Source organism: Pipistrellus hanaki (genome assembly GCF_964339955.1).
Source record: "Pipistrellus hanaki genome assembly, chromosome: X".
NCBI classification, from domain to species: domain Eukaryota; kingdom Metazoa; phylum Chordata; class Mammalia; order Chiroptera; family Vespertilionidae; genus Pipistrellus; species Pipistrellus hanaki.
In genome coordinates, this window is record NC_140524.1 from 53,258,110 (window position 1) to 53,276,127 (window position 18,018).

Below are 18,018 nucleotides of genomic sequence, written 5' to 3' on the forward strand. Positions count from 1 at the left end.
GGCAAATATGTTGTCCCATGTAGTGGCCTTTCTTGTTGTTTTGTTGATGGTTTCTTTTGCTGTGCAGAATCTTTTTTTTTTATGTAGTCCCATTTGTTTATTTTCTTCTTAGTCTCTCTTGTTCTAGGATCTGTATCTGTAAAGATATTTCTATGATATATGTCTGCAATCTTTCTGCCTATGGAGTCTTGTAGGATTTTTATGGTTTTCCATATTATGTTTAAGTCATTTAGCCATTTTGAGTTTGTTTTTGTGTATGGTGTAAATTGGTTATCTAATTTCATTTTTTTTTGCATGTATTGGACCAAATTTCCCAGCACCATTTATTAAAGATGCTATTTTGACTCCATTGTATGCTCTTGCCTCCTTTGTCAAATATTGAGTATAGTAGCTTGGGTCCATTTCTGGATCTTCTATTCTGTTCCATTCACCTACATGTCAGTTCTTGTGCCAGTACCAGGCAGTTTTGAGAACCATGGGTTGGTAATATAATTTGATGTCTGGTATTGTGATCCCTCCAACTTTGTTCTTCTTTATCAGGATAACTGTGGCTATTTGGGGCCTTTTTTAAATTCCAGATAAATTTTTGAAGAGTTTTTTGGAGATCTTTGAGATATGCCATTGGTATTTTAATAGGTATTGCATTGAATCTATAGATTGCTTTAGGTAGTATGGACATTTAATGATGTTGATTCTACCAATCCATGAACTTGGTATATTCTTTGATTTGTTTATATATTTTTTTCAATGCCCTGTAGTTTTCCGAGTACAGGTCTTTTATGTCCTTGGTTAAGTTTACTCCTAGGTATCATAATTTTATTTATTTATTTATTTTTGTGTGTGTGTGTGTGTGTGTGTGCAATTGTAAATGCGATTGTTTTTTGTTTTGCTTTTTTTCATTTATCTTTCTGTGAGTTCATTATTGGTATATAAAAGGCTATCGATTTCTGGACATTATTTTTGTATCCTGCTACATTGCCAAATTCATTTATTAGTTTCAGTAATTTTTTGATGGACGGGTTTTCTATGTATAGTATCATGTCATCTGCAAATAAGGACAGTTTTACTTCTTCTTCAATTTGAATGCCTTTTATTTCTTCTTCTTGTCTGATCACTATGACTAGTACTTCTAATACTATGTCGACCATGAGTGGTGAAAGTGAGCATCCTTGTCTTGCTTTTGTTCTTAGGGGAAATGAGTTTAGATTTTAAACATTGAGTGTGATGTTGGCTATAGGTTTGCCATATAGGGCTCTTATTATTTTGAGGTATAATCTTTCTATTCCCATCTTGCTGAGGGTTTTTATCAAGAAAGTGTGCTGGATTTTGTCAAGTGCTTTTTCTGCATCAATAGATATGATTATCTGATTTTTGTCTTTGTTTATGTGATAAATCACATTTATTTTCTAATTTTTATACTTCATTTATTTATTTTTAAATTTATTTATTGATTATGGTGTTACATATGTGTCCTTATTCCCCATTACCTCTCTACACCCCCCTCATGTCTGTGTCCATTGGTTAGACTTATATGCATGCATACAAGTCCTTTGGTTGATATCTCCCCCCAGCCCTATCCTCCCCTACCTTCCCTCAGAGGTTTAATGGTATGATCGATGTTTCTCTGACTCTGAGTCTATTTTTGTTAATCAGTTTATGTTGTTCATTATATTCCATAAATGAGTGAAATCATGTGATATTTATCTTTATCGTCTGGCTTATTTCACTTAGCATAATGCTCTCCAGTTCCATTCATGCTGTTGAAAATGGTAAAAACTCCTTTTTTTTACCACAGCATAGTATATCATTGTATAAATATACCACAGTTTTTTAATCCACTCATCTGCTGATGGACACTTAGGGTGTTTCCAAATCTTAGCTATTGTAAATAGTGCTGTTATGAACATAGGGGTGCATATGTCCTTTCTAATTAGTATTTCTAGTTTCTTGGTCTTCCTTTTGTCTTTTTTTTTTTAATCATATTTGCTTTTATTATATACGATTGTTATTATTTTATTGTTTAAAGTATTACATATAGTGATAATATGTCTCCTGTTTTCCCCCTTTTACCACCACCGCACCCCAAGCCCCAGCACATGCCCTCACAACCCCCAATGTCTATGCTTTTACTCATGCATACAAGTCCTTTGTTTAATCTCTTACCCACCAATTCTCCCCTATCTTCCCACTGACGTTTGACAGTCTGTTCAATACTTCTTTGCCTCTGTATATATTTTTGTTCATCAATTTATGATGTTCTTTATATTTAACAAATGAGTGAAAGCATGTGATTTATTTTTATCTAACTGGCTTATTTTGCTTAGCATAATGCTATCCAGGTCCATCCATGATGTTCCAAATGGTAAGAATTCCTTCTTTTTTATAGCAGCATAGTATTCCACTGTGTAGATGTACCACTGTTTTCTAATCCACTCATCTGCTGATGGGCACTTAGGCTGCTTCCAAATCTTAGCTATTGTAATTTGTGCTTCTATGAACACAAAGGTGCAGATATCCTTTCTGATTGGTGTTTCTGGTTTCTTGGGATATATTCCTAGAAATGGGATTACTGAGTCAAATGGAAGTTCCATTTTTAATTTTTTTTTTTTGGATGCGAGACACACATGTTTCTTTCACACTAAAGAACAGAATACAGTACAAAATTAAGGCTCTATTCAGACAGAATAAGGCACAACAAAGTGGGAAGACTACTTTGCCTCCTTAACAACAGAAAGTCTCATAAATGTCAAGTTCTGGCTTCTGACAGGCAACCTGGCTATATGGTAAAGGGTGGTGGATGGAGAGTCTCAGCCAGTCAGTCCTTCTGGAAGTGCTTGGCGAGCGCATCCAGCAGCTCCTGCTTCCTCATCCTGCCCTTCAGTCCAGACACCCTGCAGGCTTCCTTCACCATGGGTACCATGAGCTTACCCAGCGTGCCCTTGTTGGCATGGGCCTTCAGTTCTTCTTCCGATAGCTCCTTCTTGGGCCTTTTGCTTCTGGCACTTTCATCATCTTGTTTCCGCTTGGGAACTTTCCCCTCAGGGTTGTAATCTGGTGGGTAGACAAGCTCCTTAAACTCATCCACAATGGAGCCCAGTCTTTCGTCCATTGCTTCCACCTTCAGCAACTTCAGATCTTCTGCTTGTCCAGATCTTCTGTCAAGTCCAAAGCCAAGGCCTCCAGGCTCCTGAAGTGCTGCTGCAGCACTGGGTTCTCAGAGCTGTCACTTCTGTATTTGAAGCGGAGCTTCTGCACAATAGCCTTCATCTTGTCTATCTGCTCCGGGTTTGCCTTGACTTGTTTAGGGAAGAGCACCTTCCGTTTATCATCAGCATAGGGCAAGAAGACAAGATGGAAGCCTGGGGGAGCCACCTGAATTTTCTGGTCATCCAGCTCCTCTTCCTGTGGCATCAAGGCCACAAAATAAGAGGGGATGTTCTGGTGGGGGGTGTATCTGCACACTGCTACAACTTCCTTCTCCAGGTACTTGGTGAGCAGAGAACTGAACAGGGTTGAGCTCCCATTAACCAGGGACTCCTCGGGGTACACGAACAGGGAGGACCTCAGGTAATGGTGCTTCTTCAGCATTAGAAAGGGCTTGAAACCAATGAGAACCAAGCCTAGTTCATCAAACTGTTTGAGCTGCTCCATCTCCTCTTTCTCTAGCACAATATGACGACTCCCATAGATCTGAGATCTCCTGGTGTCACTTGGTAGAAGCAAACTGCCTGTATTTACATTAAATGTCCGAGTCTTGGTTTTCATTGGTTCATTTGTTTCCCGATAAAGCCTAATTGGAGGAGGTTCGAAAACCTGGACCATATTATAAATGCCAACAGTGAATGCTATATCTTTGTTGAGCTTAAACTTCAACCTGATGAGCGGGAGCTTCCTGGTCTCCTTGGCTTGGACCTTCCTCAGCAAGTCTTCCAGCTTGCTCGACTCCTTGAAGTGAACCCCGAGGTCCTCATCCTCTGCGGTGCTGATGATATCTCGGTAGAATAAGGATATGTCGAAGCCTCCACGTTTCCTCAGGTGCATCAGGTCAAGAAAGATACCTGTGTCATCAAGATCCCCAGCTTTGGTCCTGGCCCAGCTGGCTTTGGCACTGTCATTGCCATGGGGATCGTCTTCATTGGTGAACAGCATGATCCTCTTATGGCTCATCTTGACCTGGACATCGCTAAAGAGGTTGGCACAGACCCACAGCACTTAACCTAGGGAGTAGTCACATCCACAGCCAATCAGGTCTAGGAAATGTTTATTTCCCTCCTGCCCCTTGAACTGTGCAAGCTCTAACACTCGTTTAGTACCTGGATTATCCAGCTCCTGTAAGATGTAAATATTTTTTAAATTCACTGAGTTTTTGTCCTTCTTGGTACCATAGAACACCACAGCCAAGAGATCTCCATCACTGCTTATGATTTTACTGGTGTACACACTCTTGATACACTGAATGCTCATGTCAAAAGGAGTCATTTCATCTTCATCTTCTGATTTAAACATGGCACTAGAAGCATCAACCAAAAAAATCAAACTATCTCTTCCAGAATATGTATATTCTCTGCATGCATCCAGGCCTCCTCCTGCTCTTCTTCTTCATTGTCCTCATTTTTGTAAAAAAAAAAACTCCCACCCTGACATGTTGGTAATTGGTCACTCGAGTGCCAGGAAGAGGTCTGCTGGGGCTGCAGGTGGAGTGTCCATTTTTCATTTTTGAGGAAATGCCATACTATTTTTCCTTTGTCTTTCCCCCCCATTTTTTTAATTGAGGTATTATATGTATGCATATCTTACCATTCCCCCACCACTCCCATACATTCCCTCCCTCCCTCCCCAGAGTTTTGTGTCCATTGGTTATGCTTATATGCATGCATACTATTCCTTCTGTTGATCTCTTATCTCCCCCATATCTCCCTTCTCTCCCCGCTGTAATTTGACAGTCTGTTTGTTGCTTTACTATCTCTGTATCAATCTTTTTGTTCATCAGTTGATAATGTTTTTTATTACCCATAAATGAGTGAGATCATGTGGTGTTTTGGTTTTTTTTTCATTGACTGGCTTATTTCACTCAGCATAATGTTCTCCAATTCCATCCAGGTTGCTGCAAATGATAAGAACTCCTTTTTTATGGCAGCATAGTATTCCATTGTGTAGATGTACCATAGTTTTTTGATCCAGTCATCTGCGGACAGGCACCTAGGCTGTTTCCAAATCCTAGCTATTGCAAATTGTGCTGCTATGAACATAGGGGTGCATATATACTTTTGATTGGTATTTCTAGTTTCTTAGGATATATTCCTAGGAGTGAGATTACCAGGTCAAATGGGAGTTCCATTTTCAGTTTTTTGCAAAAACTCCATACTGTTCTCCACAGTGGTTGCACCAGTCTTCATTCCCAACAGCAGTCCATGAGGGCTCCTTCTCCTCTGCATCCTTGCCAACATTTGTCATTTGTTGATTTGTTGATGATAGCCATTCTGACAGGTGTGAGTTCATACCGCATTGTTGTTTTGATTTGCATCTCTAGGATAATTAGTGACTTTGAGTATGTTTTCATGTGCTTCTTGGCCTTCCTTCTGTTTTCTTTTGAAAAGATTCTATTTAGTTCCATTGCCCATTTCTTTATTGGATCATTTATCTTCCTTATATCAAGTTGTATAAGCTGCCTGTAGATGTTGGAGATTAAACATTTATCAGTGATAACATTTGCAAATATGTTCTCCCATATAGTGGGCTTTCTTGATGTTTTGTTGATGGTTTCTTTTGCTGTAAAAAAGCTTTTTATTTTGATGTAGTCCCATTTGTTTATTTTCTCTTTAGTTTCCATTGCCCTAGGGGCAGTATCATTGAAGAAGTTCTTTTGGCATATGTCAGATTTTGCTGCCTGTGGATGCCTCTAGTATTTTTATGGTTTCCTGTCTTATATATACTGGCCTATTGAGATTTTTAGATTCTTCCTGATTGAGTTTTGGAAGGTTATATTTTTCTAGGAACCTGTCAATTTCCTCCTCGTTGTCCAGTTTGTTGGAATAGAGTTGTTTGTAGTATTTTGTAATGATCCTTTGTATTTCAGCAGGGTCTGTTATTATTTCACCTCTTTCATTTCTGATTTTGCTTATTTGGGTACTCTCTCTTTGTTTCTTGGTGAGCCTGGCTAGAGGTTCATCAATCTTTTTTATACATTGAGAGAACCAGCTCTTGGTTTTGTTGATCTTTTGTATTGTTTCTTTGGTATCTATGTCGTTTATCTCTGCTCTGATCTTAATTATTTATTTCCTTTCACTTACACTGGGCTTTTCTTGTTGCTTTTTTCCTAACTCTTTGAGTTGTAGGGTTAGGTAATTTATTACCATTGTTTCTTTCTTTCTTTCTTTCTTTTCTTTTCTTTTTTTTTTTGTTTGTTTTTGCAGTAGGCTTGTAGAGCTATGAACTTCCCTCTTAAGACTGCTTTTGTTGTGTCCCATAGATTTTGGATTGCTGTGTTTTCATTTTCATTTGTTGCCAGCATGTTTATTATTTCTACCTTGATTTCTCTGGTAACCCAGTCCTTGTTTAATTGCATGCTGTTTAGTCTCCATGTGTTTGATTTCTTTGGATTATTTTTATTGTAGTTGATTTCCAGTTTTATGCCAATATGATCTGAGAAGATGCTTAATATCATTTCTATCTTCTTGAATTTGAAGAGACTTTGCCTATGTCCCAACATGTGGTCTATATTTGAAAATGACCCATGTGTACTTAAGAAGAATGTATATTCTGTGGCTTTGGGGTGAAATGTTCTGAAAATGTAAATTCCATCTGGTCTAGTGAGTCATTTAGGGTTAATATTTCTTTCCTGATTTTTTGTTTAGATGATTTGTCCAAAGGTGACAGTGGGGTATTAAAATCTCCTACTATGATTGTATTGCTATTAATCTCTCCTTTAATGTCCTCCAGGAGTTTTTGTTTTGTTTTGTTTTGTTTTGTTTTTTAATGTATTTGGGTGCTCCTGTATTGGGTGCATATATGTTTACCAGAGTTATTTCTTCTTGTTGGATTGCTCCCTTATTATGATGTGGCCTTCCTATCTCTTATAATGTCCTTCATTTTGAGATTTGTCAGATATAAGTATTACTACCCCAGCCTTTTTTTTTTTTTTTTTTTTTCATTTCCATTTGCCTGGAAAATCTTTTTCCATCCCTTCACCCTGTCTGTATGTGTCTTTTTTTCTGAAATGGGCTTCTTGTGGACAGAAGGTATATGAGTCTTTTTTTCTTATCCAATCCATTACTCTATGTCTTTTGATTGGGGCATTTAATCAATTTATATTTAAAGTTATTATAGATAGGTACTTTTTTGTCACCATTTTGTTCTACACCCCTGTGTTCCTTCTTTGATTCCTTTTTCTTTATTTTTACAGCAGACCATTTAGCATTTCTTGCATTGCTGGTTTGGTGGTGATAAATTCCCTTAGTCTTTTTTTTTTTTTTTTTTTTGGTCTGTGAAGCTCCTTATTGCACCTTCAATTTTGATTGATAGCCCTGCTGGGTACAGTATTCTTGGATTCAGACCCTTCCTTTGCATGAATTTGTATATTTTATTCAATTCCCTTTTTCTTAATTTTTTTGTAATAATCTGAAGATTATTAGTTCTTCTTTTAATGCTTGGTAGAACTCCCATGTAAAGCCGTCTGGACCAGGACTTTCATTTGCTGGAAGATTTTGGATCGCTGTTTCAATTTCTTCTATAGTTATTGTCCTATTCAGGTTTTTTTTCTTTTTTTTTTTTCTTCTTAGTTGAGTTTTTCAAGCTTGTAGTTTTATAGGAATATGTCTATGTCATCTAGGTTGTCCATTTTGTTGGAATAGAGTTGTTGATAGTATTTTTAAACAATCCTTTGTATTTCTCTGGGATCTGTTGTTATTTCACCTATTTCATTTATGGTTTTGTTTATTTGGGTCCTCTCTCTTTGCTTCTTGGTGAGCCTGGCTAGCGGTTTATCAATCTTGTTTATCCTTTCAAAGAATCAGCTCTTGGTTTCATTGATCTTTTGTATTTTTTTCTCTTTTGGTTTCTATGTTGTTTATTTCTGCTCTGATTATTATTTCCTTCCTTCTAGATACTGTGGGCTTTTCCTTTTGCTCTCCTTCTAATTCTTTAAGTTGCAAGGTTAGATAATTTATCAGCAGTTTTTCTTGGTGTTTGAGGTTGACCTTTAAAGCTATGAACTTCCCTCTCAGGACTGCTTTCATTGTGTCCCATAGGTATTGGATTGTTGTGTTTTTATTGTCATTTGTTTTCAGGATGTGTTTTATTTCTTCTTTCATCTCTTTGGTAATTGACTCATTTTTTAAAATCACGCTATTTAGCCTACAAATCTTTGATTTTTGTCATTGTTTTTATTGTACTTGATTTCTAGTTTTATGCCATTGTGATCTGAGAAGATACGTGTTATGATTTCTATCCTCTTGAGGTTGAAAAGACTTTAGTTGTGTCCTAGTATGTGGTCTGTCTTTGAAAATTACCCATGTGCACTGGAGAAAAATATATATTCTATATCTTTGGGGTGAAATATTCTAAATATGTCAATTCAGTACATCTGACTTAGTGAGTTATTTAGGATTGCTGTTTCTTTGCTAATGTTTTGTTTAGAGGATTTATGCAGTGGTGTCAGTGGGATATTAAAGACCCCTACTATGACTATATTGCTACCAATCTCTCCCTTGATATCTTTCAGAAGTTGTTTTATGTATTTGGGTTCTCTGTATTGGGTCCACATATGTTTATCAGAGTTGTATTTTCTTGTTGAATTGCTCCCTTTAGTATTATGTAGTGGCCTTCATTATCTCTTATTACGGCCTTTACTTGTAGGTCTATTTTGTCAGATATAAGTATCGCAACCTCAGCATTTTTCTCATTTCCATTTCCTTAAAAATTTTCTTTCCATCCCTTTACTCTCAATCTGTGTGAATCCTTTTTTCTGAGAGGGGTCTATTGAAGACAGCAAATATATGGGTCATGTTTTCCTATCCATTCATTTACCTTATGTCTTTTTATTGGAGCATTTAATCCATTTATGGTTACTGTTATTATTGTAAGTACTTGTTTGGTGTAATTTTTACTCTTAATGTTTGTGTTTCTTCTTGTCCTTCTGTTCTTTTTCTTTTTCTTTTTTCTTTTTTTTCCAGCAGTCCCTTTAGCATCTTGCATTGTTTCCTTTGTAGTAATAAAGTTTCTTAGCTCTTTTTTAATTTTATTTTATCTGTGAGGTTTCTGATTCCTCCTTCAATTTTGAATGATATCCTTGCTGGGTATAGTATTCTTGGATTCAGTCCCTTGCTTTACATCACTTTGTATATTTCATCCCATTCCCTTCTGGCGTGGTGTGTTTCTGTTGATAAATTCATTGATATTCTAATAGGATATCCCTTGTAGGTAACCTTCTGTCTCTCTCTGGCAGCCTTTACAATTCTTAGTTTGTCGTTGGTGTTTGCCAATTTAATTATGATGAACCTTTGGTGTTCATCTTGTTTGGGACTCTTCATGGACTTGTCAAGATTTTTTTTTTCTTCTTGCCAATATCAGGGAAGCTTTCTATCATTATTTCTTCAAACAGATTTGCTATTCTTTGCTTCTCTTCTTCTCCTTCTGGTCCCCCTATTATGTGAATGTTGTTTCATTTTGTGTTGTCCAAAAGCTCTCTTAGGCTCTCCTATTGCTTTTTAAATCTTCTTTCCAGTTCCTGCTGTGTTTGTATGCTTTTCCTACCTTGTCTTCTAATTCACTGATGTGGTTTTCAGCCTCTTCTGGTCTACTGTTAAGCCTTCCATTTTGTTCTTTATTGTAACTATTTTGTTCTTCATCTCCTCTTGGTTCCTTTTCATGCTGGTGACATTCTCATTCAGATCCTTATACTTCTCATTGAGTTGTGTGTATTTGTCATCCAGTCATTTGCAAATCCTTATAACCATTACTCTGAATTCTTTCTCTGATATGTTGCCAGCCTCAATTTCATTTAACTCCCTTTCTTGTGATTCCCCTTTTTCTTTCCTTTCCTTTGAAGATTGTTTGTTTGTTTGTTTGTTTGTTTTTTTGTCTTTCCATGTTTTGGTGTGATGTTTTAATTGTAGATCCAATTGTTTTGCTACCCAGGTTCTTTTGGGGATGATGCTACTGTTGTAATCTCTCATGTCTCATGGGCTTAGTATTCTAACATGGATTCCTACTTGAGCTATTTTGGTTCTCTTGATGTAGGTCTATGAGCTGAAAAGGCGCAACTGTGGTGTCTGGAAGTCAGCAGCCATGGAGGGGGTGTCCCAATTTTTGCTTTCTTATGCCCTTGGTTGAAATCGTGCATGCTCAGCAGGGACTCACATTTGCATCCAGGAACTGACTGTTGGGGTGATAAGGCTCAGAGGCCTGCGCTCTGGAAAGGCTTGACTGTGGTGTCCAGAGTTCTGTAGCTGTGGTTTGGGCAGACTCAGGTTTTGCTGCTGGTTCCATGGTTGGATACATGTGCTCTCAGTGGCGGCTCACAGGGGCACCCATGATATGTTTTTCAGCAGGGTGTACTGACTGATACACTCTGATAGGCCCTGTCACTGAAGCCAAGTGATTGCAGTATCTGTGGGCAGGTATCCCAGAAGAGGCCATTCAGCCTTTCTATAGCCAAGTTTATCTAAGTTTGCACCCAGCAGGGGCTCAAAGTAGTTCCCAAAGGCTACCTGTGGAGTGGTGATCTTGGGAGGCCTGCATGCTTGAAAAGCGTGCAACTGTAGTGCCTAGAGTTCTTCAGCTGTGGGGTGGGAAGACTCAGTTTTTCCTGCTGCACCTGTGGTGGATAGATGCATGCTCCCAGTGTTGGCTCACAGGGGCACTTGTAGTGCATTTGCTAGTACAACACACTGAAGCACTCTTAAGGGCTCTGGTACTAAAGCTGGGTAGTTGTGGCATCTGTGGGCTGGTATCCAGGATGAGTGAATTCAGAATTTCTACTGCTGGGGGGGGGGATTGCATCCCTGTTTATCCAAGATCACACTCAGTATGGGCTCACAGCAGTTCCTTGGATAGATGGGCTCAGGGTGCCTGCTCATTGGAAATGTGTGACTGTGGTGTTGTGTTTGCTGGCGCAGAGCTTTGACACACTCTGAGGGGCCCTGATGATGATGTTGCACAGCTGGGGTGTCTGTGGGCAGTTATTCAAGAAGAGCAAATTCAGAATTTCTACTGTGGGGCAGCGTGCCATGGTCTGTACAAAATCACACAGAGCAGGGGCTCACAGTATCTCCCAAGAGCTGCCTATGGAGTGGTGTGCCTTAGATGCCTGTGTGATGGAAATGCATGAATGTGGTGTCTGGAAGTCTGCTGCTTAGGAGGCGTGATGTTGCACTTACTGCTTTGGAAACAATGCACCTTTGGAGGTGGATGTCCCATGTCAGTGGGTCTGAATGTGGGGCAGCAGGATTTTGGTTAGAGTGGCTGCTGGGTTGCAGGCAGTGTCCAAAGTCTGTCTGGGTGGTGGTGTTAATGAGTTCCTAGAAGAGGCCACTGTCTCCTTCAAGATGGTGTGGGCTCTGTGCCCGAGTACCACAGTCTAGGGAGTGCCCTCAACAGTGGTATTCTCTCCATGTCCAAGAGAGCCCAGTCTTCCAGCCAGATTTAACATTCCCTCACTCGCTCACACACACACACCGTACCCATCCACCCACTCTCCTTTCATCTCCTCACTCACTTACTTCCTCTCCCTCAACTCCACCCTGTCAGCTGCCATCTTTTTCTCCCCTCTTCCTATTATTTCTTAGAAACAATACCACTGTAATATATTTTTTAAAATCATCTACTCTACTCCTATGACATTTGCGACACATAGTTACTACCCATGTGAGGAGAAACTTCTCTATTCAAAATCAATGCCTGAAATTCATAGCATCTAGTCTTGTGTCTTTCAACTTGGGTTCATAGTGAAAGGACCTTTTTTTTCTCTCCCCCACGCCAGCTTTCTCTCTTTGGAAATTGCCTTTGGTCAACATGTGGATCCTCACCTGTTGGTCTATTTGAAGGCCAACCCCAATAGAATTTTGCATATGTTGTTTTAACTTATATTCCAAATATCCTAAAGAATCCTCTAATTGTGCTGAAAATTGATCTAACTTTGTGTTGTCACACAGTAATAGGGAAACAGGAAACTAATTTTATTCTTTTTTTTCTAATTCTTTATTGTTGAAAGTATTACATATGCCCCCCTTTAACCTCCCAAAAGCCCGCTCCAGCCAGCCCCCATTCCCTGCCCCTAGTCCTCACCACCCCATTGTCTGTGTCCATGGGCCAAGCAGATATGCATACTAATTTTATTCTTATTAATTTCATCCTAAGAGCATTTCCAGAAATATGCCATTTTGAATGCTGCATTTCAGATATCCATTAATTAGATATATTCAGATATACCTTTCCTTTAATTAAAATAGCAACCCATATTATTGTTAAGTGTCTATTACTCAAATAATGCCCTTTTACAAAACTGTCTCTGTATAATACTGTGAATTTTTATTATTATTATTATTATTATTATTATTATTATTATTATCATGTCTTTTGTGGTGTTCAGCAGTTAGTGACCTGTTCAAAGCTATCCATGCTGAAAGGCAGCAGAATGATATGAAAACCTTCTTGCCAATTTTTAAAACAATTTAGCTCAGTTTGTCAAGGCTACTGGCTAGAGAGAGAAAAAGCCACACTTACAATGTTTAAGGAAAGATTTAAGTGCAAGTATTAAAGAATAAGGTAAAAATGAATTTCTTCTTCTCATATGGCTATTGTTTAATGGGTACATTTAACCAAAATAATGAGGATGTACTCTAGATAAAATGTACTCGTGATTATTTTTACTCATTTTTTACTTTTTTATTAAAGTGTGTAGTTGGTAAGGGATTCTCCAGGATGTTTTTAATTAACCAATTAAAAAGAGACATCAAAAAATGTTACATACTTGGTGAACTCATTTCAAGCCAGAGCTGATCCTCTGAAAGCTCAGAAATTTGATTCGGTTGTCATACACAGAACAAATAAGACATATGCTAAAAAACAAACAAACACCAGGACATACAATCCCTGAAAGAAGAATTTTATGGATGGTCAACTTATAATCAAAAGTTTCCAGGAGGAAGTGAAACTCAAGGAAGAGGATATAGTTTCATGGTTTGAATGAAAATTTGCCAGACTGAGACCCTATCACCCAACATGGAACATGTGTTACAGGGAATAAAACAGTTATCTGAATTTTGAGACCTGAGTGCTTCTCCTCTGGTTAGAGTCCAGATGGGCATCATCAGCATCTGCATAACCTTTATCTATATTTATCTATCTTCTCTTCTCCACCCCATATTTCTCCAGGAGGTCTTATTATCATTAATTAGAATCCATCTTACTAAATCATAATCATAGTCTAGTTTTACCTCATGGAGGAAGCACCAAATTTTGACTATTTCTGATCTCCTTAGACACTCATTTACAAATCAGCTCTGACAATCCTGGTACAGATAAGCAAAAATTCATTTAGGGCTAATTTTGTTCATTAAAGTCACACATGGTAATTTGCTTCTCTTATATCCTTAATTTATTTCCTATCTTCTCTGTCACCTTCATTTGCTACTCTATGGTGTTACTACCTTCTCTTTGTTCTCCTCACAGGCAGACATTTCAATTTTTAAAGGGAAGACTTATATTTATAGCTCAAGCTAAAGATGACAGTAAGCTTCAGATTAAGCATTTTTTTAATGGATCCCAACCTCCTGAGTAATTTATAAATATGATTCCATAGAATAGTCAGGACATTCTAAATCTGACATTTCAAATACAAAATATGTCTTAAGTGAACCTGGGTGTACATTCACTGAATTACCAAGTGATTTTCCCATTTCAGCATGAAATTGGATGAGATACACACTGTGCTCATTATCTAAGGAGGATACAGTTGACAATGATGCAAAAACTCAAAACCTGAATTGTTCTGAAGAGCCCATTGTGCTCTTCACCTTGTTGCTTGCTATTCATATTAATCTATGGGCTCTTGATCCCTTCTGCCTCTAGAACTTTGGAGGTGTAAAAAAAGACTGGATTAAATCTAGAATGTCTGTCCTTACCAGATGGTTTTCTCAGAGAGTATTAGCTTGTGGTCTGTAGGAAACAGTTCAGTTCTGAGTCATTTAGTTCTGGTGTGGTGTACAATGTATAGAACAAACAAATAGGAACTTTGGAAAATTAGTGAGGCTCTAAAAAAGATTCTATCCTTCCAGATATCCTGAGATTTTGAGTTCAGTCTAAGCAGTAATTGAGTAAGTATCTAACTATGCTTGGAAACCTGGCTAGAAGCAAGCAAGCCAAGTGTAACTTGCATAGACATAGATTGTAGTTCATAGACCTGGGGCAAAGTTGATGGATAATGTCATGGAATGATGCCAAATTACAAAATCTGGTAGATCACTCTAATATTCATCATTCTTTTTTTTTTTTTTTTTTTATTATTTTTTTATTTTTTTAAATATATTTTATTGATATTTTTTGACCCCCTCCCTCCCTCCCACACATCCCCTCCCTCCCCAAAGTTTTGTGTCCATTGGTTGCACTTATATGCATGTATACAAGTCCTTCGTTGATCTATTTTCTCCCCCAGATCATCCTCCCCTCCCCGCTGAAATTTGACAGTCTACTTGTTGATATACTGTCACTATATCTATCTTATGGTTCATCAGTTTATAATGTTCTTTATTATCCACAAATGAGTGAGGTCATGTGGTGTTTCTCTTTCATTGATTGGCTTGTTTCACTCAGCATGATGTTCTCCAATTCCATCCAGTTTGCTGCAAATGATGAGAAATCCTTCTTTTTTATGGCAGCATAGTATTCCATTGTGTAGATGTACCAAAGTTTTTGGATCCAATCATCTGCTGACGGACACTTCGGTTGTTTCCAAATTCTGGCTATTGTAGATTGTGCTGCTATGAACATAGGGGTGCATATATCCTTTCTGATTGGTGTTTCTAGTTTCTTGGGATATATTCCTAGAAGTGGAATTACTGGGTCGAATGGGAGTTCCATTTTCAGTCTTTTGAGGAAACTCCACACTGTTCTCCACAGTGGTTGCACCAGTCTGCACTCCCACCAGCAGTGCACGAGGGTTCCTTTTTCTCCACAACCTCGCCAACACTTGTAGTTTGTTGATTTGTTGATGTTGGCCATTCTGACAGGTGTGAGATGGTACCGCATTGTTGTTTTGATTTGCATCTCTCGAATAATTAGTGACTTTGAGCATGTTTTCATGTGCCTTTTGGCCTTCCTTCTGTCTTCTTTTGAAAATATTCTATTTAGGTCCATTGCCCATTTTTTAATTGGATCATTCATCTTCCTTTTATTTAGTTGTATAAGCTGTTTGTAGATGTTGGAGATTAAACCTTTATCAGTGGTAACATTTGCAAGTATGTTCTCCCACACAGTGGGCTTTCTTGTTGTTTTGTTGATGGTATCTTTTGCTGTAAAAAAGCTTTTTATTTTGATGTAGTCCCATTTGTTTATTTTCTCTTTAGCTTCGATTGCGCTAGGGGTAGTATCAGTGAAGAAGTTCTTTTGGCATACGTCTGAGATTTTGTTGCCTGTGGTTGCTTCTAGTATTTTTATGGTTTCCCGTCTGATGTTTAAGTCCTGTATCCATTTTGAGTTTATTTTTGTGTATGGTGTAAGTTGGTGACCTAGTTTCATTCTTTTGCATGTATCTGTCCAATTTTCCCAACACCATTTATTGAAGAGACTGTCTTGACTCCATTGTATATTTGTGCCTCCTTTGTCAAATATTAATTGAGCATAGTGATTTGGGTTGATATCTGGGTTCTCGATTCGATTCCATTGATCTATATGTCTGTTTTTGTGCCAGTACCAGGCTGTTTTGAGAACAGTGGCTTTGTAATACAGTTTGAAGTCTGGTATTGAGATACCTCCTACTTTACTCTTCTTTCTCAGGATTGCTGTGGCTATTCGGGGTCTTTTATTGTTCCAAATGAACTTTTGGAGAGTTCTTTCTAGGTCAGTGAAATATGCCGTTGGTATTTTAATGGGGAGTGCATTGAACCTATAGATTGCTTTAGGAAGTATGGACATTTTGATGTTGATTCTACCAATCCATGAACATGGTATGTTCTTCCATCTGTTTACATCTTCCTCTATTTCTTTTTTCAGTGTCGTGTAGTTTTCCGCGTATAGGTCCTTTACTTCCTTAGTTAAGTTTATTCCTAGGTATCTTAATTTTTTTGGTGCGATGGTAAATGGAATTGCTTTTTTAGTCTCTGTTTCTATAAACTCACTGTTGGTGTATAGAAATGCCATAGATTTCTTGGTGTTAATTTTGTATCCTGCTACATTGCCAAATTCATTTATTAAGCCAATTAGTTTTTTAATGGAGTCTTTTGGGTTTTTTATATACAATATCATGTCGTCTGCAAATAAGGATAACTTTACTTCTTCTTTTCCAATTTGGATGCCTTTTATTTCCTCCTCTTGTCTAATTGCAATGGCTAGTACTTCCAGTACTATGTCAAAGAGGAGTGGCGATAGTGGGCATCCCTGTCTTGTTCCTGTTCTTAGAGGGAATGGTTTTAGTTTTTGCCCATTGAGTATGATGTTGGCTGTGGGTTTATCATATATAGCTTTTATTACTTTGAGGTATGATCCTTGTACTCCCACCTTGTTAAGAGTTTTTATCAGGAAAGGGTGTTGGATTTTATCAAATGCTTTTTCTGCACCAATTGATATGACTATATGATTTTTATCTTTCAACTTGTTTATGTGATGTATCACGTTTATTGATTTGCGGATATTGTACCAACCTTGCATTCCTGGAATAAATCCTACTTGGTCATGGTGTATGATTTTCCTGATGTTCATCTGTAGTCGATTTGCTAGAATTTTTTTGAGGATTTTGGCATCTATGTTCATGAGGGATATTGGTCTGTAATTCTCTTTCATTGAGTTGTCTTTATCAGGTTTTGGTATTAGGGTGATGCTGGCTTCATAGAAGGAGTTTGGAAGTGTTCCTTCCTCTTGGATTTTTTGGAATAGTCTGAGGATAGGTTTTAGTTCTTCCTTGAATGTTTGGTAAAACTCTCCTGTGAAGCCATCTGGCCCTGGGCTTTTGTTTGCTGGAAGCTTTTTGATGACTGTTTCAATTTCTTCCCAAGTCACTGGTCTATTGAGATTTTTAGATTCTTCCTGATTGAGTTTTGGAAGTTTGTATTTTTCTAGGAATATGTCCATTTCCTCCAGGTTGTTCAGTTTGTTGGAATAGAGTTGTTCGTAGTATTTTGTAACAATCCGTTGTATTTCAGTGGGGTCTGTTGTTATTTCACCTCTTTCATTTCTGATTTTGTTTATTTGGGTCCTCTCTCTTTGTTTCTTGGTTAGCCTGGCTAGAGGTCCATCTATCTTGTTTATTCTTTCAAAGAACCAGCTCTTGGTTTTGTTGATCTTATGTATTGTTTTTTTGGTCTCTATGTCGTTTATCTGTGCTCTGATTTTTGTTATTTCCTTCCTTCTGCTTACACTGGGCTTTTCTTGTTGCTCCTTTTCTAACTCTTCGAGTTGTAGAGTTAGATCATCTGTTACTATTTTTTCTAGTTTTTTGCAATAGGCTTGTAAGGATATGAACTTCCCTCTCAAAACTGCTTTTGCTGTGTCCCATAGATTTTGGATTGTTGTGTTTTCATTGTCATTTGTTTCCAGGATGCTTTTAATTTCTTCCTTGATTTCTCTGGTAACCCAGCCCTTGTTTAATAGCAAGCTGTTTAGTCTCCATGTGTTTGATTTCTTTGGATTATTTTTATTGCAGTTAATTTCCAGTTTTATGCCATTGTGGTCTGAGAAGATACTTGATATGATTTCTATCTTCTTGAATTTGAAGAGACTTTGCCTATGTCCCAAAATGTGGTCTATCTTTGAGAATGTCCCATGTGCACTTGAGAAGAATGTATATTCTGTGGCTTTGGGGTGGAGTGT

The 18,018-nt window shown here is 37.8% G+C and overlaps 1 protein-coding gene across 1 annotated transcript; it reads right to left on the reverse strand.

Annotated features, from left to right (window-relative positions):
* Nucleotides 1-2,815: 2,815 nt before the first annotated feature.
* On the reverse strand, nucleotides 2,816-10,485 carry LOC311614816 (X-ray repair cross-complementing protein 6-like; the record flags this gene model as incomplete). Its single annotated transcript, XM_084869946.1, is given in 5 exon segments — nucleotides 2,816-3,151; nucleotides 3,154-4,212; nucleotides 4,216-4,577; nucleotides 4,580-4,688; nucleotides 10,357-10,485. Coding segments are annotated over 5 exon segments (1,995 nt in total).
* Between the last annotated feature and the right edge of the window lie 7,533 nt (nucleotides 10,486-18,018).